This window comes from Heptranchias perlo, chromosome 30 (genome assembly GCF_035084215.1).
Source record: "Heptranchias perlo isolate sHepPer1 chromosome 30, sHepPer1.hap1, whole genome shotgun sequence".
Taxonomy (NCBI): domain Eukaryota; kingdom Metazoa; phylum Chordata; class Chondrichthyes; order Hexanchiformes; family Hexanchidae; genus Heptranchias; species Heptranchias perlo.
Genome location: NC_090354.1, coordinates 14,975,510 through 14,997,423, shown reverse-complemented (window position 1 = coordinate 14,997,423; position 21,914 = coordinate 14,975,510). Strand labels below are relative to the sequence as shown.

Genomic DNA, 21,914 nt, shown 5'->3' with positions numbered 1-21,914 from the left:
TTCCAATAATTTGCCCACCACCGTGGTTTGACTGGCCTGTAATTATTAGGTCTATCCTTTATGGGATGATCAGACTATTCTGAGTACTCTGCAGCAGATCCACAGCGTTGGCTGTGGTGAGAAGCACTGAATTTGAAATATGTGTTTTAAATCTTGTTTTATTGAGCTGAGTTTATGAAAGTCAGTGGCAACGGACATGATTGCCATTTTGTTCCTGATTGTGCTGTCCTGCCTTAATGAACAAAATGTTGTGTGAGACACATTGATTTGGCAATACTACCCCTTTAAATCCTAATTTCTCCTTATTTAAGAATTTTGCAGTTAAATATCAAAATGAGACACTCTGATTTGGCAATACTGCTCCTTTAATTCATATTTTCTCCTGATTTAAGAATTTTGCAGTTAAATATCAAAATTTCACAAATCTGCCAACTTTGTCACATCTTCAGCCACAGTCAGGTCAGCTGATATGAGATTAATTTTTAATTTCTATTAAAGTATAAATGCAATGATATGGCGATCACTTCTTTGTGATTAACATGTGCATGTTGCAATAACTATCAATGACAGGATATCTGTGAGAACGCTACATTCGCACACTCTTTACAGACAGACTCATGGAAGCTGAAAACACACCAGGAAATTCCAGAAGTTGCAGCTTAGTGTCAACAGTTAAGTCAGTAGGCAGCTGTGGTCCATTGTAACCACTCAGCTTCTTGCACAGATCCATAAGATACCTGGCTGTCCTCCACACCTGGAATAGTACAAAGAAGCAAAGCCCCAAAGGCTGAGGACTGTAGCATCAATGTGAACCAGTTCCACTTTGCATCTTTATTTAACTTCAGTTACAGTGTAAAAACAGCCTGAATCTGGTGTCAGTATCTGACCTGAAAGTGGAACAAGGTGAAGTGAGACTCCATGGAGGGAGTAGTTTCACTCCGCTTCCCGTTCGTGTCAGTTTGGCCCTTGACACTGATCCACGTTCTAGAATTAGCGTTGTTGCAAAGCCATTTTGGCATCACACACACATCCAACTTGTGTAGTGAGAATGCACCTTGAAGTCAGGTAATGGGAAAATGTAACCTAATCTCTCAGAAGTGCCATTAATGATCTGAACGTCATCGAATTCTACCAGAAGTGCCACAGGTTGACAAGGGAGTCATCCCAAGCAAAAAATTGGGAGGCTCAGGAGCACAATTCACCCACAAACAGCCGAGATAATCAGTATCAGTTGACACTGTTGAATTCAATTGGCAACAAATTAGGCTGCAGATGCAGTCATCACCCTGGACCAGCACCAGTACATCAGAAAAGAGCTCTTCCAAAAGGTCAAGTTAATAGAGTTATTTACTTGGTATAAAATTATTGTGACAAAACTTAAAGGATTTCTCTTGTTTTACAAATTAGCAGAATTATCCTGTTAGATCACAAGGGGAGTTAAAACTATGGAATTACAGAGCTTATCATATTCTTCGCAGAAATAAAACTTGTGTCTCTTGCAGCCTTGCATCTGTTTATATAAATGTAATACTTGAGACAAAAGTAATGATTAATGGCACATTTCTGAATTTTGAAATATCAGGGTTTTTTTAAAATGAGTTCCCCAGAGTTTGATGCTGATTACATGTCCCATTCTACCTACAGTCCCTGCTGGAAGCTCATGACTCGGTCGCTTCCAAAAATTACGAAACTCCTCCCCCAAGTCCAGAGACTCTAATGGACTCTACGTTCAACAATCAGCCTATTCCGCCTGATGCTGTTCGAATGGTGGGAATTCGCAAGGTCAAGGGGGAACATTTGGTAGGTATAAAGATCTATGACTGTACTTTAGAGTTGGTAAAATTAAAAGTATTGGATGGTAACAACTGTTTTTATAAAGTTGAGAGTTTCTAACAAGTTTTTCATGCCTTTTGCCGGTTTTCTGTTTCACCGTATGACTCACCATTTTGGACCAAGTTGGCTTGTTCCAGTGCTCTACCAATGCTAATCCATAACTTGTCATAGGTAGCTAAAAACCCAAGTGACTCTGTTTCCTTCCTTCCCCCTCTTTGCTGTAAGGCATTACCTGTCCTCTCCACTCTGGTATTGCCAAAATCAGCAAGGTTCCCAGAGAGAAGCCAAGCTCGCAGGAATCACAGTCCCAAGTATCAGGAATAAAGTGGTGTACCAGGTAGTGCCTCAAAGAAAGAAAGAAAGAACTTGCATTTATATAGCGACCTCTGGATGTCCCAAAGCGCTTTACAGCCAGTGAAGTACTTTTCAAGTGTAGTCACTGTTGTAATGTAGGAAACGTGGCAAGGAAATTTGGCACAATAAGGTCTCACAAACTGCAATGTGATAAATGACCAGATTATCTCTTTTTTTAGTGATCTTGGTTGAGGGATAAATATTGGCCAGGACACTGACCTGCTTACCAATATTGCATGATTGCCACAACCATTGTTGTTGGAAAATTGGCTAGGCCACATGACCAACACACACCACCAAAGGGTTAGGCTTTACCAACTGAAATCAGCACTCGCATCTCATTCGCATCCTAATCAACATATTGAACATATTAAAACCAGGCAGTGGACTACAAGGCACTAAACAAGTCAAAAGGTTTAAATGATGTTACAAAGATGGGGCAATAATATTCATGATTATATATCTTGAGATTTGATTCCTGCCAGCAATCCTCTGTCAGACAGCCAGTTTATAGCACATCAAATTAAAGCACACATTTCACCTCTACTGCACTGTTCATTTTTGTGTTCGATTTATGGCGGTAAAGTGAGAAACTCGTGGGATATTGCAACATAATGCAGGGCACTGCAGGAAATTGTGTTTTTATGAAAGGTGAAATACAGAAACAAAAAAGAGGGACTTTATGTAGCTGACACGGAAAATAATTGTAATTTGGGTTCAATGTTAAAAGTATTACTGTTGAGCAGAGATAGAGTATTCTGTTATATATTGTGCTCCTGTATTTCTACTTTACAGCTAGCGTTAGGAATTTTAAAAATATATGATTTTGTACAGTAGCAGCTTAAAACTGACTATGAAGTGTGACAGTATCAATGTAAATCCAATACTCACAGGGCTGAATCCTCAGCTCCAGGCCCCATAGAAACTTGAACATAAGGGTTAAGCCTCGTCTTTCGGATGAGACGTAAAACCAAGGTCCTGTCTGCCATCTCAGGTGGACGTAAAAGATCCCATGGCACAACGAAGGAGAGCAGGGGGGTTGTCCCCGGTGTCCTGGCCAATATTTATCCCTCAACCAACATCACTAAAACAGATTATCTGGTTTTTATCACATTGTTGTTTGTGGGAGCTTGCAGTGCATAAATTGGCCACCGCATTTCCTACATTACAACAGTGACTATACTTCAAAAGTACTTGGCTGTAAAGCACTTTGGGATGTCTTGAGGTCATAAAAGGCGCTATATAAATGCAAGTTTGTTCTTTCTTTTTGTGAAAATATAAATGATTCCCCTGAGTCTACTCCCTATCCTGTGAAAATAAACCCTTTAAATACATTAATTATATAGAAAAAGAATGAGGCAGAAAATGGCTGAAGGGAAATCAGGAAACGAAAGTGAAGTGGTGAGCAAAAATGAAAGATGACAGAAAAAGAAAATGAAGGAAAATAAGTGAGGATTATACAAGCCTGGTTTTCTGCTGAAGAAATAGTCTCTGCAGCTCTCATCTATTCTGTATGTTACTTATTCATAGAATCCCACATAGAGGTGGACATTTAGGAATTGCAATGTGAAGGGGAATTGCATTGTGAACTTGCATGACAGTTAATATCATCCTGCAGGGGTTTTCCTTGAAAATCTAATTAATGGAAGGCGTTTCAAATTGTATATCAGCAGAACATTCCTGTTAGCTCATATTGACAAAAAAATTGATTATCTGGAAATTTCTAGTGATGGACATTATAAAAAGAGAATTGGAGAAATTTATGTAACTGTGAAATAATCCTTTAGAAAACCATGCTCCAATTAGTTTCAATTCAAATACTTCAATAATTAATGGAAGAACCCAAAAAAGGTTTTAGGATATGCATACATCAAGAAAAAGAAATGTTGGTTATCAGACGTAATATTATTAGCTCGATTAATATTAGTTTGATTCAGGCCTCAGATGATTTCATTTAGATTTTTCCCCAGAGGGTGAGTTTTGTAGGATTAAGCCACACAAAAAAAGTTTTACAATTGTGACTTAACCATGGCGGCTCAGGGGTCTTGCATGCTGCTGCTTGAACTCATTTGCAGTGCTGCAATATATCCACCAAACCTCTCTCCGTAGACCCACCAGCTGTCAGTTACTAACGTTCTCCCAGCCACATTCCTGTCTCTTTCCTTGCCTTCCTGCAGCTGTCTTTTTTCAGATTCATCCCACTCTCATTCTCCTTCTTTTATCTTTCTTTCTTTCTTCTCCTTCCTCCCTACTGCTTCCCACTGAAGATTCATGTCAGACATCCTTCCTCGTGTAAAGAGTGGGACTTGTAATATCCCCAACAACACTCAACATGACTTGACAACAAACCCATGTTCTGCAACGTACAGTCCAGCAGGGCTCTATAGAATTCATGCAGAGGACTACTAATATTTTTTAAAGCAATGGCACTAATATATGTGGAACAAACAAAAAACCCATGGGAAAATAAAACACCTAAAGCATAGGCTGTACAATTCACTTTCACCCATTTGTGAGTTATGTAGCCCCATTGTGCTGAAATGGTTTATTTTTGTGCTCCTCTGTTTCCTGACACATGTGTCCCCTCTATATCAAGAAACCATGGAATACAGTATAACACAGCTCGACTATTTAAAGGGGTAGTCCTCCACTGACTGATGATGCAGAAAATAGGAAAAATTACAGCTTGGAGCAGCCCAGGGGGAAGGCTGCTTCCAGGTTTAATGATGCCTCACTCCAGGTCTTATTGGATGGGGTGAGGAGGATGGGGAGGACAGAGATCTTCTCCCCGGGGGGCAGGAGGAAGTGGCCTGCCTCTGCCACCAAGAAGGCCTGGCTCGAGGTGGCAGAGGAGATCACCTGCACCACCAACATATCGCCCACCTGCACACAATGCAGGAGGCGCTTCAATGACCTAAGTAGGTCAGCCAAAGTGAATACACTTACTCATTCCCCTACACTCCGTCTGCCACATCACCGCCCCCACCCCACATCTCCTTCTGCACTGCCAACACTACTCTGTCACATCACTCCTCACACCCACTCAAAGCTCATCCTCATCTTACCTGCACTTACTCACCTCGCCAGTACTCATCCCACCACTGCCACTCAACCCAATCCTCATACAATCTCATGGCTCTATCTCATACTCACCCTCTCATGCATCTCTTTCACGGTCAGCCTCATACAACCTGCCACTACCTGTGCTGCAGCCACAGGGCATGCATCACATATGTGCAGTAGGAAGCGTAAGGCAAACGTGTCGTGAGCATGAAGGGGATGCACAAGGGTGTTTGAGGGTTTGTCATGGTTTTTACTTATATTTAATTTCTGATCAACTCACATTACATATTATGTTGTCACCACTACTGCCACGTCTTTGCGAATCTTGTCTGGTTTGTGCAATAATGCCCTTTCCTGAGGATCCACACCTGATGCCACCCATTGTGTCACTGCAGAGTGGGTGTAGGTGTATTTGCAGGGCTCTTTTGTGCAGACGGCTGAGAGACGTCGGCAATGTCCTTGGTGGCACCCTGGAAGGATGCGAAGGAGAAGTTGTTGAGGGCAGTGGTGACTTTGACAGTGACAGGTAAGAAGATGGTGCTCAGGCCAGCCGGGAGCAGCTCGGCATGAAGGAGGCTGCAGATGTCCACGACTTCATGTCGAGTGACTCTGAGCCTCCGTGTGCACTGCTGCTCAGAGAGGTCCAGGAAGCTGAGCCTCGGTCTGTGGACCCTGTGGCGAGGGTAGTGCCTTCTGCGACGCATCTCTCTCTGCCGTTGCCCTCCCTCCTGCTGTGCAGGTGGATGTGTCACAGCACTGTGTTGTGGAGCTCCACGTGTCAGAGGTGGACACCGTGACCAGTGAGGCTGGTGATGACTGCAGCTACAGCGGTCCCCATCCGGAAGATGTATGTTTTACGGGGTCCGCAAGGTAGGTAAATGTGTCTGGACACCGGGGTAAGTGTGCAAGTTGGTGAATTTTATTGTTAGGAGGAGGGTGGTGGAGGCCAAACTTTGTCCAAAGTGACAGAGTGGCCTCCTGCTCTGAGTGAGGGTCTCCACCCCCACCCCCCCCCCCAGCCCACCTGTCAAATGGACCTTTGCAGCTGCGACAGGCTGATGGCTGCAACACGTCCATTTCAACTGGGAGTGTTTCTCCCAGTACAAGAAACAGTCCCAATTGACTTGAAAATCCCACCCCTCCTTAAATATCAGGTCTGTAAACGATCTGAAATACCTAGGTAATTACTTTAAGGGGCATCCTGCCGGCTTTAATTGCTGGCGGGATTCCTATACGCGGGGGCTGCGCCGCATGTAAGCGGGTCACTGGGGAACCCGGAAGTGGGTGGGTTGGAGCCGGGCTCTGGACCCGCCCTGGGAATCCCCAATTTTCGGAACCCCCCCCCACCACGAACGCACCCGCTCGGGGGTGCGAAAATCGAGCCCAAAGTGTCTGCAAAGGGATATTGACAGGTTAAGCGAATGGGCAAAAATTTGGCAGATGGAATATAATGTGGGAAAATGTGAAGTCATCCACTTTGGGAAGAAAAATAAAAAAGCAAAATATTATTTGAATGGAGAAATACTACAAAATGCTGCGGTATAGGGGGATCTGGGTGTCCTTGTACATGAAACACCAAAAGTCAACATACAGGTGCAGCAGGTAATCCGAAAGGCAAACAGAATATTGGCCTTTATTTTTAGGGGGATGGAGTATAAAAGCAGGGAAGTCACACTACAACTGTATAGGGTGCTGGTGAGACCACAGCTGGAGTACTGCGTACAGTTCTGGTGCCGTTATTTAAGGAAGGACATACTTGCATTGGAGGCAGTTCAGATAAGGTTCACTAGGTTGATTCCGGGTATGGAAGGGTTGTCTTATGAGGAAAGATTGAACAGGTTGGGTCTGTATTCATTGGAGTTTAGAAGAATGAGAGGAGATCTTATTGAAACATATAAGATTCTGAGGGGACTCGATAGGGTAGATGTTGAGAGGATGTTCCCCCTCATGGGGGAATCTAAAACTCGCGGTCATAGTCTCAGAATAAGGGGTTGCCCGTTTAAGATGGAAATGAGGAGGAATTTCTTCTCCCAGAGGGCCGTGAATCTTTGGAATTCTTTACCCCAAAAAGCTGTGGAGGCTGAGTCATTGAATACATTCAAGGCTGAGTTAGACAAATTTTTGGTCAGCAAGGGAGTCAAAGGATATGGGGAAAAGGCGGGAAAGTGGAGTTGAGGTAACCATGGTCTCATTGAATAGTGGAGCAGGCTCGAGGGACCGAATGGCCTACTCCTGCTCCTATCTCTTATGGTCTTATTAAATCACCCCTCAGCCTCCTCTGTTCCAAAGAAAACGACCCCAACCTAACCAGTCTTTTCTCATAGCTAAAATTCTGCAGTCCTGGGCAACAACCTCGTAAATCTCCTCTGTACCCTCTCTGGTGCAATCACATCTTTCCTGCAATGTGGTGACCAGAACTGTATGCAGTACTCAAGCTGTGGCCTTACTGATGTTTTATACGGTTCTAGCATAACCTCCCTGCTCTGATATTCTATGCCTCAGCTAATAAAGGAAAGTATCCCGTATGTCTTTTTAACCACTTTATCTACCTGTCCTGCTACCTTCAGGGATCTGTGGACATGCACTCCAAGGTCCCTTTGTTCCTCTACACCTCTCAGTATCCTCCCATTTATTGTGTACTCCCTTGCCTTGTTTGCCCTCCCCAAATGCATTACCTCACACTTCTCTGGATTGAAATCCATTTGCCACTTTCTGCCCACCTGACTAGTCCATTGGTATCTTCCTGCCGTCTACAGCTTTCCTCCTCACTATCAACCAGCCATACGGCCAATTTTTGTATCGTCTGCAAACTTCTTGATTAAGCCCCCTGCATTCAAGTCCAAATCATTAATATATACCACAAAAAGCAAGGGACCTAGTACTGAGCCTTGCGGGACCCCACTGGAAACAGCCTTCCAGTCGTAAAAACACCCGTCAACCATTACCCTTTGCTTCCTGCCACTGAGCCAATTTTGGATCCAACTAGCCACTTTCCCTTGGGTCCCATAGGCTTTTACTCTTTTGACCAGTCTGCCATGTGGGACCTTGTCAAAAGCCTTGCTAAAATCCACGTATACTACATCAAACGCGCCACCCTCATCGACCCCCAACTTGTTACTGTCTCAAAAAATGTAATCAAGTTAGTTAGATACGACCTTCCTTTAACAAATCCATGCTGAATGTCCATGATTAACCCGTGCTTTTCTAAATGACGATTTATGCTATCTCTCAGAATTGATTCCAATAATTTGTCCACCTTCGAGTTTGGACTGACTGGCCTATAATTACTCGCTCTATCTCTTTTTCCCTTTTTAAACAACGGTACAACGTTAGCAGTCCTCCAATCCTCCAGCACCACACCTGTGGCCAGGGAGGATTGGAAAATGATGGTCAGAGCCTCCGTTATTTCCTCCCGTGCTTCTCTTAGCATCCTGGGATACATTTCATGCAGACCTGACGATTTATCTACTTTCAAAGATGCTAAACCCCTTAATACTTCCTCTCACACTATGTTTATCCCAACCAATATTTCACACTCCTCCTTAACTACAGTGTCTGCATCGTCCCCCTCTTTTGTGAAGACAGACGCAAGGTATTCATTAAGAACCGTACCCACATCATCCGCCTCCACACATAGGTTACCTTTTTGGTCTCTAATAGGCCCTACTCTTTCCTTAGTTATCCTCTTGCTCTTTATGTATTTATAAAACATTTTTGGGTTTTCCTTAATTTTCTTAATTTCCTTTTTAATTTCACCCCTGCATTTGCTATACTCCTCTAGGCTTTCTGCAGTATTGAGTTCTTTGGTGTCTGGCATAAGCTCCCCTTTTTTGCCATATCTAACCCTGTATGCTCCTTGTCCTCCAGGGGGTTCTAGATTTAGCAGTCCCACCCTTTTTCTTTGTGGGAACATGTTTGCTCTGAACCCCTTGGGTCTCCCCCTTGAATGCCTCCCACTGCTTTGACACTGATTTTACCTTCTATTAGCTGTTTCCAGTCCACTTTTGCTAAATCACTTCTCAGCTTAGCAAAATTAGCCTTTCCCCAATTTAGAACTTTTACTCCTGTTCTATCTCTGTCCTTTTCTATAACTATGCTAAATCTAACTGAATTATGATCACTACCACCACAATGCTCTCCCACTGATACTCCTTCCACCTGCCCAGCTTCATTCTCTAAAACTAAATCCAGAACTGCCCCCCCCCTCTTGTTGGGCTTGCTACGTACTAGTTTAAAACAAGTTCTCCTGAATGCAATTTAAGAATTCTGTACCTTTTACACTGTTAGGGTAGTTAAAATCCCTTACTATTACTGCCCTATTGTTTTTGTACTTCTCTGAAATTTGCCTACATATTTGCTCTTCTATCTCCCTCTGACTGTTTGGGGGTCTATAGTACACTCCCAGCAGTATGACTGCCCCCTTTTTTGTTCTTTTGCTCAACCCATATGATCTCATTTGATGATTCTTCTAACACATCATCCCTCCTCACAGCCGTAATTGTTTCTTTAACCAATATTGCCACCTTTTTTATCCCCCTCTATCTCGTCTGAAAGCTCTGTAACCAGAGACATTGAGCTGCCATTCCTGCCCCTATTTAAGCCATGTTTCTGTAATAGCTAAGATATTGTACTTTCATGTGTCTATCTGTGCCCTAGCTCATCTGCCTTATTCACTTTACTCCTTGCATTGAGGTATATACCATTAAGCACTGCCAAACTCCTTTCTTGTCTAGTTTCTAACCTTTGGTCTTCCAAACTCACATACTAATTTTCTGCCTTCGATTTCCAGCTCTGCTTCTCTCCCTTCTGAATCTATGCTCAGGTTCCTGTCCCCCTGCCAAGCTAGTTTAAACCCTCCCTAACAGCACTAGCAAACCTCCCCATGAGGATATTGGTCCCTGCCCTGTTGAGGTGCAACTTATCTGGCTTGTACAGGTCCCACCTCCCCCAGAACCGATCCCAATGCCCCAGGAATCTAAAGCCCTTCCTCCTGGACCATCTCTCCAGCCATACATTCATCTTCTCTATCCTCCTATTTCTATACTTGCTAGTGCCCACGTGGCAGCGGGAGTCATCTGAAGATTACTACCTTTGAGGTCCTGCTTATTAATCTCTCTACTAACTCCTTAAAATCTGCCTGCAGGACTTCATCTCTCTTTCTACCTATGTCATTGGTATCGATATGGGTCACGACCTCTGGCTGTTCACCTTTCCCCTCCACAATGTTCTGCAGCCGCTTGGCAACATCCTTGACTCTGGCACCAGGGAGGCAACATACCACCCTGGAATCTCGTCTACGGTCGCAGAAATGCCTATCTGTTCCCCTAACTATAGAATTCCCTATCATTATTGGTCTCCTGACCTTCCTCCTCCTCCCTTGTACAGCTGAGCCACCCATGGTGCTGTGAACTTGGTTCTGGCTGCACTCCCCAGAGGAACTTTCTCCCCCCACCACCAGTATTCAGAACTAAATATTGGTTAGAGAGTAATACCTGCACTACCTGCCTTGTCCTCCTTGTCTGTCTGGCGGTCACCCAGTCCCTCTCTGCCTGCACTCTCTTAAGGTGTGGGGTGTCCACCTCCTGAAACATGCTACCCACCAAACTGTCAGCCTCACAGATGCATTGCATTGACGCCAGCTGTTGCTCAAGCTCCGAAATCCGGAGCTCGAGCTCCTCCAGCTGACAACGTTTCCTGCACCTGTGGTTGTCCGGGACACGGGAAGCGTCCTGGAGTTCCCTGGAGATACAGTTGATTGAACCTGAAAGTCTCCTGGAACAGGTTAAATGCTAATAGTGTGTAATAGATGCACTGGGATCATCAAATTGAACAGTATTTTGTGTTAGCTTTTTCACTGAATATAGTTACATTGAGTTACATTGAAACTACAGCATAGAAATAGGCTATTCGGCCCAATTAGTCTGAGCCGGCGTTTATGCTCCACACGTGCCTCTTCCCTCCATACTTCATCTAACCCTATCAGTATACCTTTCTATTCCTTTCTCCCTCATGTGCTTATCTAACTTCCCTTTAAATGCATCCATGCTATTTGCCTCAACTACTCCTTGTGGTAGCACATTCCACATTCTTCCCACTCTGAGTCAATGAGCTGAGAGGAATTGTTACCTGTTTGATGTGGTGTTGTGCTCTTGGGCTTCAGATGTAATATTGTCCATTTGAATCATTATTTTAAAATTAAATGCAGTGACAAAACTTTCTCATTCTGTTTTTTTTTTAAAAACATGATTATTCTAGAACCAATGACTGCCAGTCAATAACAAGCAGTAAAAATCCTTTCCAGGGTGTGACATTCAGGGTTGAAAACAGTGAGCTTGTGATTGCTCGAATTCTCCATGGAGGCATGATCGACCAGCAGGGTTTACTTCATGTGGGCGACATCATCAAGGAGGTGAATGGAAAAGAGGTTGGGAATGATCCAAAGGTCCTGCAGGAAATGCTCCAGAATGCCAGTGGAAGTGTCATCCTTAAGATTCTGCCCAGCTACCAGGAACAACATCCTCCACGACAGGTAAGAGTTGCAGCTTTTACACTTGGTTGCTAATGATGGAATAGTTGACTAGATGAATATTGCCAATGATTAACATTGACTTATCTTCATCCCCATTTTTTTCATTGAATCACCAGTCTCTGAGGACTAGGTTAGACTTTATTTTAACAGAGAAATTTAGGTGAAGAGCCAAGGGGCACAGTGTGGGACAACAGCAAAATTGAAAAGAGTAGGATATAAGGCAAAAAAAAATCAAGAAGGAGTGTTTAGATGATGCCGAGCTTCGGTTTTAAAAGCCTATAGATTTTAGGATCATATCAAGTTTAAGATCAAGATTTCATGTCACAGCTTTAGGTTGTGGTGTTTTAAGAGGGAGTTGTCATCATGTCAGAAAGTTTTCAATCAAATGACCTTCCTGAAATAGCCAGGAATCAGCAGCTCTGAAAGAGGTGAAACACTGGCTGCAGGGATAGGTTTGTGCTCCAGAAGTTGTTGCATTTTTCCGCAGTGCGAACTCTTATAATGCAATTAAAAATCATTTATTTTTAGCACTGAATTAGAGTTAGTAGAATTGCAGGCCAAAGAGTCCTGCAATAGTTTGATGTTGTCCTGTCACTGGTCACAACAATGAAGAGGATCTTTACTAATAGAAGGATATCTGATGGTCAGTTATTAATAAAAATAAATAGAATTCTACATCTTTATTCACTTTTCACATAGAGGTGACACAAGCTTTATGTTTGACCATAAAATTGAAACTAAAGAAAAAGACATACTCTAAGTACAATAAAAGAGAGCATGACAAAAGGGAATATGAAGAGGTATTAAAATGATTCCCTTGTACCGACCATTTTAGTATTTGGGAACCGTTTTATGCCTCATAAAATTTAAACTCTGATATATATCACTTAAATGTCTTCTATACCTTACCATTATCTGTCTAACTACAAAAAGGAACCTGAGCACTGCTGCTTTAAAAAAACATTTTTCAAGCATACTCCTTAGAAGTGTTGATTTCAAATAAGGGCCAAGTTATTAATTTCTGTAGCTCAAGAGATAGCCCCTTTGGAGAAAGCTAAGTTCACTACATAAATAAGCTAATTGTTAGCCTCTTTCCCATCCCAATCAGCATAGGTTCCCCTGCTGGCTTACTCCAGATGAATGTCTCACATCTGATTGAGAATCCATTTTGAATGATTTCCAAAACCATCATTATTGAAGCTTTTTTTGCAGGGTATTTCTGTAAGTATTTCCCACTTTATCCAGAGATCTTAGGTGGTCAAGAGGATGTAATGCCATAAAGTTCACTACAGTGCCATGTATATTTCTAATGATAGTTTTAAAAATTGGCTATTACAGTGCAAATTTTCTATAAATACAGAAAATAATTTCTTTATTAAACCTGTCAAATATCAGTCCACCAATAACCTAGCTGAATAGTGAACTATATTGGGATTCAAATCTACAAATGTTGGGTTGATGAATGCTGATTTGTCTCATTTATAATGAATTTGACTGAGAAATGATGGGGTAATGAAGAGATGTTTACAATTACATCAAGCACTTCGGGTCATTTATAGAACTGGTTTGTGTAACACAGAATTCCCCTGCACTCACCCAACAATGTGCCTCTACAACAACAGTAGAGCTGCAGCAAAGTGTTATTTTGAGCTATCTACACCGGCTATATTCAAATGACTTTTTTTGAATTTTGTACTGTGGACTGATGTCACCTGGGAGAAAGCTTGACATTCCATGAATTAATTTTACATAGGAGCTTTAAGATGAGCTAAAATGGTTCATAGAGAAAGCTTTCTTTTGGATCAAATGCAATCTCCAGGCCTAAAGGTGATTTGTTTGCCTCAGTAGCGCATTCTCAAAAGCATCTTTCTTAATCTTTCAGCTACTGAGCTTATCATGGAATACTGAATTTCTCAATGTAAATAGAATTAATGTAGTCATTATTATAAGCATTCAAGAGGTCTTATCAGGAATACAAAGGTCCCAGGTTTAAACTCCAGATTCTGCTAAGTTAGCTGATTTCATTAGGGGGTGGTACAATTAGCCACCATAACCCTGGGCTGGGGAGAGGAAGAATCAGCCAAGGTTCTCAAAACTATTCGGTGACCCCTGCTTAAAAGTACATATCAGGTGAGGACAAGATTGGGCATGGCAGATCTCTAAAGTAGGAAATACTTACAGAAATACCCTGCAAAAAAAGCTTCAATAATGATGCCCCCATGCTGGAATAGTTTGCCAGCATTCATTATCTAGGCATATGGAGAATGAGCAGTAGGGTGAGGTTGCCAGCAGCCATGGAACTGTACTCCAACACAAGTCAGTGCCTCAGAAGAAGAAGAAAGAAAATTGTTTTTTTAAAAAAAACTGAAATTAATTACATAGAATTTACAGCACAGAAACAGGCCATTTGGCCCAACAGGTCTATGCCGGTGTTTGTGCTTCACACAAGCCTCTTTCCACCCTATTTCATCTAACCGTCTCCTTCTGGTCCTTTCTCCCTCAAGTACTTATCTAGCTTCCCCTTAAAGGCATCTATGCTATTTGCCTCAATTACTCCATTTGTTTTTATTTATTCATGGGATATGGGCGTCGCTGGCGAGGCCAGCATTTATTGCCCATCCCTAATTGCCCTTGAGAAGGTGGTGGTGAGCTGCCTTCTTGAACTGCTGCAGTCCATGTGGTGAAGGTTCTCCCACAGTGCTGTTAGGTAGGGAGCTCCAGGATTTTGACCCAGCGACGATGAAGGAACGACGATATATTTCCAAGTCGGGATGTTGTGTGACTTGGAGGGGAACGTGCGGGTGGTGGTGTTCCCATTTACCTGCTGCCCTTGTCCTTCTAGATGGTAGAGGTCGTGGGTTTGGGAGGTGCTGTTGAAGAAGACTTGGCGAGTTGCTGCAGTGCATCCTGTGGATGGTACACACTGCAGTCATGGTGCGCCGGTGGTGAAGGGAGTGAATGTTTAGGGTGATGGATTGGGTGCCAATCAAGCGGTCTGCTTTGTCCTGGATGGTGTCAAGCTTCTTGAGTGTTGTTGGAGCTGCACTCATCCAGGCAAGTGGAGAGTATTCCATCACACTCCTTGACCTCTGCCTTGTAGATGGTGGAAAGGCTTTGGCGAGTCAGGAGGTGAGTCACTCACCGCAGAATACCCAGCCTCTGACCTGGTCTTGTAGCCACAGTATTTATGTGACTGGTCCAGTTAAGTTTCTGGTCAGTGGTGACCACCAGGATGTTGATGGTGGGGGATTTGGCGACGGTAATGCCGTTGAATGTCAAGGGGAGGTGGTTAGACTCTCTCTTGTTGGAGATGGTCATTGCCTGGCACTTGTCTGGCACGAATGTCACTTGCCACTTATCAGCCCAAGCCTGGATGTTGTCCAGGTCTTGCTGCATGCGGGCACAGGCTGCTTCATTATCTGAGGGGTTGCGAATGGAACTGAACACTGTGCAATCATCAGCGAACATCCCCATTTCTGAACTTATGATGGAGGGAAGGTCATTGATGAAGCAGCTGAAGATGTTTGGGCCTAGAACACTGCCCTGAGGAACTCCTGCAGCAATGTCCTGGGGCTGAGATGATTGGCCTCCAACAACCACTACCATCTTCCTATGTGCTAGGTATGACTCCAGCCACTGGAGAGATTTCCCCCTGAATCCCATTGACTTCAATTTTACTAAGGCTTCTTGGTGCCACACTCGGTCAAATGCTGCCTTGATGTCAAGGGCAGTCACTCTCACCTCACCTCTGGAATTCAGCTCTTTTGTCCATGTTTGGACCAAGGCTGTAACAAGGTCTGGAGCCGAGTGGTCCTGGCAGAACCCAAACTGAGCATCAGTGAGCGGGTTATTGGTGAGTAAGTGCTGCTTGATAGTGCTGTCGACGACACCTTCCATCACTTTGCTGATGATTGAGAGTAGACTGATGGGGCGGTAATTGGCTGGATTGGATTTGTCCTGCTTTTTGTGGAAAGGACATACCTGGACAATTTTCCGCATTGTCGGGTAGATACCAGTGTTGTAGCTGTACTGGAACAGTTTGACTAGAGGCGCAGCTAGTTCTGGAGCACAAGTCTTCAGCACTACTGCCGGGATGTTGTCGGGGCCCATAGCCTTTGCTGTATTCAGTGCACTCAGCCGTTTCTTGATATCACGTGGAGTGAATCGAATTGGCTGAAGACTGGCTTCTGTGATGATGGGGATATCCGGAGGAGGCTGAGATGGTTCATCCACTCGGCACTTCTGGCTGAAGATGATTGCAAACGCTTCAGCCTTGTCTTTTGAACTCACGTGCTGGACTCCGCCATCGTTGAGGATGGGAATGTCTACAGAGCCTCCTCCCGTTAGTTGTTTAATTGTCCACCACCATTCACGACTGGATGTGGCAGGACTGCAGAGCTTTGATCTGATCCGTTGGGTGTGGAATCGCTTAGCTCTGTCTATAGCATATATTGCTTCCGCTATTTAGCATGCATGTAGTCCTGAGTTGTAGCTTCACCAGTTTGATATCACATTTTTAGGTACGCCTGGTGCTGCTGCTGGCATGCTCTTCTGCACTCCTCATTGAACCAGGGTTGATCCCCTGGCTTGTTGGTAATGGTAGAGTGAGGAATATGCTGGGCCAAGAGGTTACAGATTGTGCTGGAATACCATTCTGCTGCTGCTGGTGGCCCACAGCGCCTCATGGATGCCCAGTTTTGAGCTGCTAGATCTGTTCTGAATCTGTCCCATTTAGCACGGTGATAGTGCCTCACAGCACCTTGGATGGTGTTCTCAGTGTGAAGACGGGACTTCGTCTCCACCAGGACGGTGCGTTGGTCACTCCAGCAATACTGTCATGGACAGATGCATCTACAACAGGTAGATTGGTGAGGACGAGGTCAAGTAGGTTTTTCCATCATGTTGGTTCGCTCACCACGTGCCGCAGGCCCAGTCTGGCAGCTTTGTCCTTCAGGACTCGGCCAGCTCGATCCACTCTTGGTGATGGACATTGAAGTCCCCTATCCAGAGTACATTCTGTGCCCTTGCAACCCTCAGTGCTTCCTCCAAGTGGTGCTCAACATGGAGGAGGACTGTTTCATCATCTGAGGGATGATGGTAGGTGGTAATCAGCAGGAGGTTTCCTTGCCCTTGTTTGACCTGATGCCATGTAGTAGCAAGTCCCACATTCTAACCACTCTCTGGGTAAAGAAATTTCTCCTGAATTCCTTATTGGATTTATTAGCAACTGTATTGTATTTATGACCCAAGAAGTTTGCTTAGCTGCTTCATGTCTAAGGCAGGCTAAAATCATTACATCTGGGAATCTCACATCAGGGAGCATGAAGTTTTTATTCCTATTACGGTGAGAGGAACATCACTATTGCATGAGATTGCAGCAGTTTGCACAGGAAATAGAAAAAAAAGTTTCCTAGAGCATGGTTCACTCGATAGTCCAAATGCACAATTCCCTAAATCACCAGCAATCTAATCTGAAATGTATTGTTCTCCCTATTTACTGATTTGTAATGATGTGCCTCCAAATGATTTAAATATAAATATTACAGAACAGGAATGTTCTGTAATATTCTGGATGAATGGGTTATAGTTACAGCAGACTGAGCCTTTTCCTGCACAAACGTGTGGTGATTGATCATCTACAGCTACAGAGCCCTTTGAGAAAACATCTCCATTCACTGCAAATTTAGCTGCTTAGACTTGAGTGCAGGATTTCTCTATCCCCTGAGCTTGATCCAGAAATGTTGAGTGCCATTCAGGTTTCACACATTTGACACAATCCTGGCAGACTTTGCAAGAAAACTCAAAATACATTTTGCAAGCATTCAGATCATGCAAGACAGACACTAGACATTCAGTGGTCGTCTGTATTTTTGTTTACAAACTTTAATCCCAATTACTAAATGGTGTCATGAGAAGAAAATATTGAAATTTCGGCTCTATCTAACAAGAACAGATATGTCACTTACATCCTCTGCTGACAACAGGAAGCGGGGAGAAACTTTCATGCTTGAAGTGCCAGCTATGGGAAACCATCAATATGGAGCAGTGAATATTTAATGTTGGGATGTCTCACATAGGAGGTTGCCATCAACAAAAAAAAAAGCAGCAACCTGCATTTAAGCATGTGGCACATGGAGGCTAATAAATGAGGACTAAACTAATATATCTCCTGATTTACTTGTGGGAGAGACCTACAAGCGAGACATGCTTCCAGACACTATGTTGCAATTTTATATGTAAAAAAAAATAGACATTTCAAAATGGTTTATAGCAAATTTGTGAAAAATCCAATTGATGCTTAAGTTTAAAATTGGGCAGCAAAGCAAGAACAACAACTTGCATTTATATAGCGCCTTTAACGTAGTAGAACGTCCCAAGGCGTTTCACAGGAGCATTATCGAACAAAATTTGACACCGAGCCATGGAAAGAGATATTAGGACAGGTGACCAAAAGCTTGGTCAATGAGTTTTAAGGAACGTCTTAAAGGAGGAGAAGTTTAGGGATTAAAAAAGCCAATACAAAGGGGACACTGTGGCTTTAAATGAGTAACTAGAACCTTATTTATGTCACTTTTTCTTTATAATTAGAGACCTTTCATTTCACCACAGGAACCCTGAAAAGGTGCTAATTGATTCATGCACAAGCAAAGGCTGCAAGTTTGTCTTGTCACAGTGATTAATCATGGAATTTTAATTTGTAAACGAAAGGCAGAGAATGTGTTGGTTCACTTGTAGCTGCAATCTGCATGCTTAATTTACTTGGTTTTATTAGGTGGGCTGTGGAATAATTGTTTATTTTTATCTAAAATAACAACTATCCTTTACTTATAAGTCGATCTAAGCTTCAGTACCACATGATTTTAGTTGCTGTGTTCATAAACTGGGACGCCACTTTATTGAAGGCGCCTAGTGGTAAAAGAAAGATTTGCATTTATATAGCACCTTTCACATACTCAGGATGCCCCAAAGTGCTTTACACCCAATAAAGTACTTTTAAAGTGCAGTCACTGTTGTAATGGTAGGCATTCAGATTGGTTTGGCATTGGATTTAGACAAAATCTGAAAACTAAAATTAACATTACCAGAATGTGCAGAATCAGCAGGGAGAGTTTCTCTGGACATAAACAGGCCTGAGACCACGAGCAAAACAGATGCTTTGAACGCTTAGACCCAGCCTGTGGACACTATTCATAAATAGCTCCTTAGGCCACTGGGGAAAGAAACACCTTGAATGGATTACCATTTTGGACCATGAGTGAAATGGGGGCGCAGAATCATTTCACACCATAACAGAAAAGGAGTCTACATTGCGTCTACGCTAACACAAAACAGGTGAACTGGATATATTGAAAGCAGAAGATTTTTCAAAAAGGTAAAAGGACCACAAACCAGACTGTTGCTGCTTTTCAGCTATCAAAATGAAGTTGAGGCATGCAAACTGGGCAGATTTTTTTTACTTAAACCACAAATCACAGCAAAACAAACAATGGTAAAACACAAAATCTGAACACATTGGGCTGGATTTTGCTCTGGGCGGTGCCGTTCGATAGACACGCACTTGTCCACAGACTTTCTATGGGGTTTCGCACGGCAAGTTGCTGTCAGCCAAACATTCGAGGAGTGCAGCGCCCTCTATAGGTCATCTGGGACTTGTGTGAACAGGGCGAGCAACTGTGTATCTCCTTAATCAATCAGGTTGAAGAATCGTTAATGAGCAGCGCAGAATCTGAACCAGGAAGTGTAAGTTAGAATAGTGAATTCAAAGTCAAATCAGGTGCAGAAAACGAAATAAAGAGGGAAAGATTGGATTAAGAGTGAGATAAAAGAGACAGAAAGAAAAAGTGAAAAACAATGCCAATTATTGTAGGAGATTTTTTTAAAAATGTATTAAAAGCTGAAGGAGTGAGACTCCATACTTGTATAAGTTAATTTTCAGTGCCAGAGAGTTTGTTTGGCAGTATTTAAGACTTACCATGCCATTAAAATGGTACTTTGACTGGAATGGACAAGCCCTAACTTTTTTTGGTGAGTTTAGTCTGTATCTGTGAGGTTAGTACAGGAACTTCACGCCGTTCAACATATTTGAATGGTGAGTTAGATGGTGAGATGCCATTTTTATGCAGTTTTTGGAGGAGCAGGGCATCTTGGACAGCAACTTCCGTATTTCCGTGTTTAACCGTGCCTGTACGGTCATCTGAAGTTGCTGTTGGATTTGTACATAAATAATACTGAGCGCTGTTAGCAAAATCCAGCCCATTATACTGCTGTGAAAAATGCCAACACACAAAAAAAAAGCACAAAATGTATAATTGTTAAAGGATTGATTTAAATTAATTCCATTTCCTTGTGTATCATTTTTATTTCTGCCTAACAGAATACCTCCAATTGCCTGTCCTAAAACTTGAAAAATGAGCCCTCCTAAAATCTGGTACTAATATTCAATTATCTGCAGCAACTAACCAACTGAAATCTGATGATGCAATGGTCACTGTTGTCCGGATGTGCCGACACATAAAATTAAGATACCATCCTCTGGTCACTGCTAAGGACTAAATTCAATGGATTATTTTCCTTCGTATTCTGCCCAACATGTTGAAATACAAACAACCATGATAGCATCAACAGATATTTCTGCCTTGTCTCCCTCTAGAGTTGGCTGCCCCCATCAGTCCACTTAATGCGTGTGTAATCTTTCTCTTTACTTTTTCTCTCTCAATTTCCACTCTGTGTATCACTAACTCTTCTTCTCACTCCTCTCTGCCTCTTTCGGTAGGTCTCTCATTCCTTGTGTCGTCTTGGATGGACTGAAAGGGGGAGAGAGAGAGTTAACAAACAGGGCCATTTATAGCAATGGGGAGGTGGAGGTCCTGTGAAGGAGGGAAGGTTGTCACTGGAGACCAACACTTAATAAAATAGATCTAGATTTAAACTACAGAATAGAATAAAAACATAGCATATTTAGATTTTCCATTTTTACTAGAATTACTTCTCTACATAATATTATACTGCATGCAGTAAAGTATATTTTATTTAGGAGTTGTAGCATTTTAAATTTATCTAATATGCAGCACAAGCATTTAGTTTATACATTTTAACTATAATTATCTTTCTATGCATATATATAAAAAATCTTCTATATAGTGTGCACTTCTTGTCAATGTTGCACTTACTTCTTGTAATGCTGCTTCCTGTCACACTTTGTTGATAATATCTCTGTTATATGCACTTCAAAAGTATTTCATTGGCTGTGAGAATTTGTGTTGGGCTTCTCCTGTGTGACGCTGCTCTTCATCAAAGGCCCAGACCTGGACTGGAGCTGCATCCTTTGGTAAAACCCTTCTCGCATCCCTCTGAGCAGCTTATCAATGAACTGAAACTTGAGCCAGGAGCCAATGGTTCTATGATCCATCGTGTGTATGGGAGATACCATGCTCCTCTACCTTTGAACTCTGATTGCTGTTTGAGGTTGGCAGCATTGAGGGAGGGCAGGACAAAATTTAGGTCCTGACTGGGGATGTGTAGAGCAAAGGGATTAAATCAGTCCAGATCCTGCATGGAGGTGAAAAGGGAGGTCAGAATTAAGTCGAGAGTCTGGAGTCAGTGCAGGAATCCAGAGGTAAAATCAAGTTGTGCAAGCACGTAAATGTTTTTAATGTTAACCCTCAGCTGGGGGGTGACCTGAGCAGTGAAGTATTCGAGGAGGAGATACCCAAGATCTGTGGAAAGTTCACATTGTTTGAGGGTGGAGGTGTAGACGGGGAAATTGTTGGAGTAATTGTTGGAAGATGAGACAGATAAGTGTGCGATTTTTATTTTCAAAATTGTTGAATTGTTAATATGTTTATTATGTTTGATGGTAGTGGTGTACGTGGTGGGTGAGGAAATCTCATAGTGGCACTATGCTGGAGGATATTTTTTGAAGCAATGTGATTAGACAGAAGCATTTTGAGGAGAGAAAGTTTGGGCTGTATAACTGAATAGAAAAGTCTCATGTGGGAATTCACTTTTCAATCAAAAAAAAATGAGAATGGTGCACCAACAAATCTTGTGCATCTAAAGTGTGATGCAACTATCTGAAGTCAAGTTGAACTTTAGATATGGCAGTGAGCCTACCAGTTGCTAAATGAAATCTTTG

General features: G+C 42.7%; 1 protein-coding gene across 1 annotated transcript in view; it reads left to right on the top strand.

The window, feature by feature from the left end:
• mpp2b (MAGUK p55 scaffold protein 2b) overlaps positions 1–21,914 on the top strand; it is a 274,695-nt gene that overhangs the window by 215,640 nt on the left and 37,141 nt on the right. The window contains exons 5-6 of the mRNA XM_067968959.1: positions 1,645–1,800; positions 11,552–11,779. Coding sequence (XP_067825060.1) covers positions 1,645–1,800; positions 11,552–11,779 — 384 coding nt within the window. The remainder of the gene's footprint in view (positions 1–1,644; positions 1,801–11,551; positions 11,780–21,914) is intronic.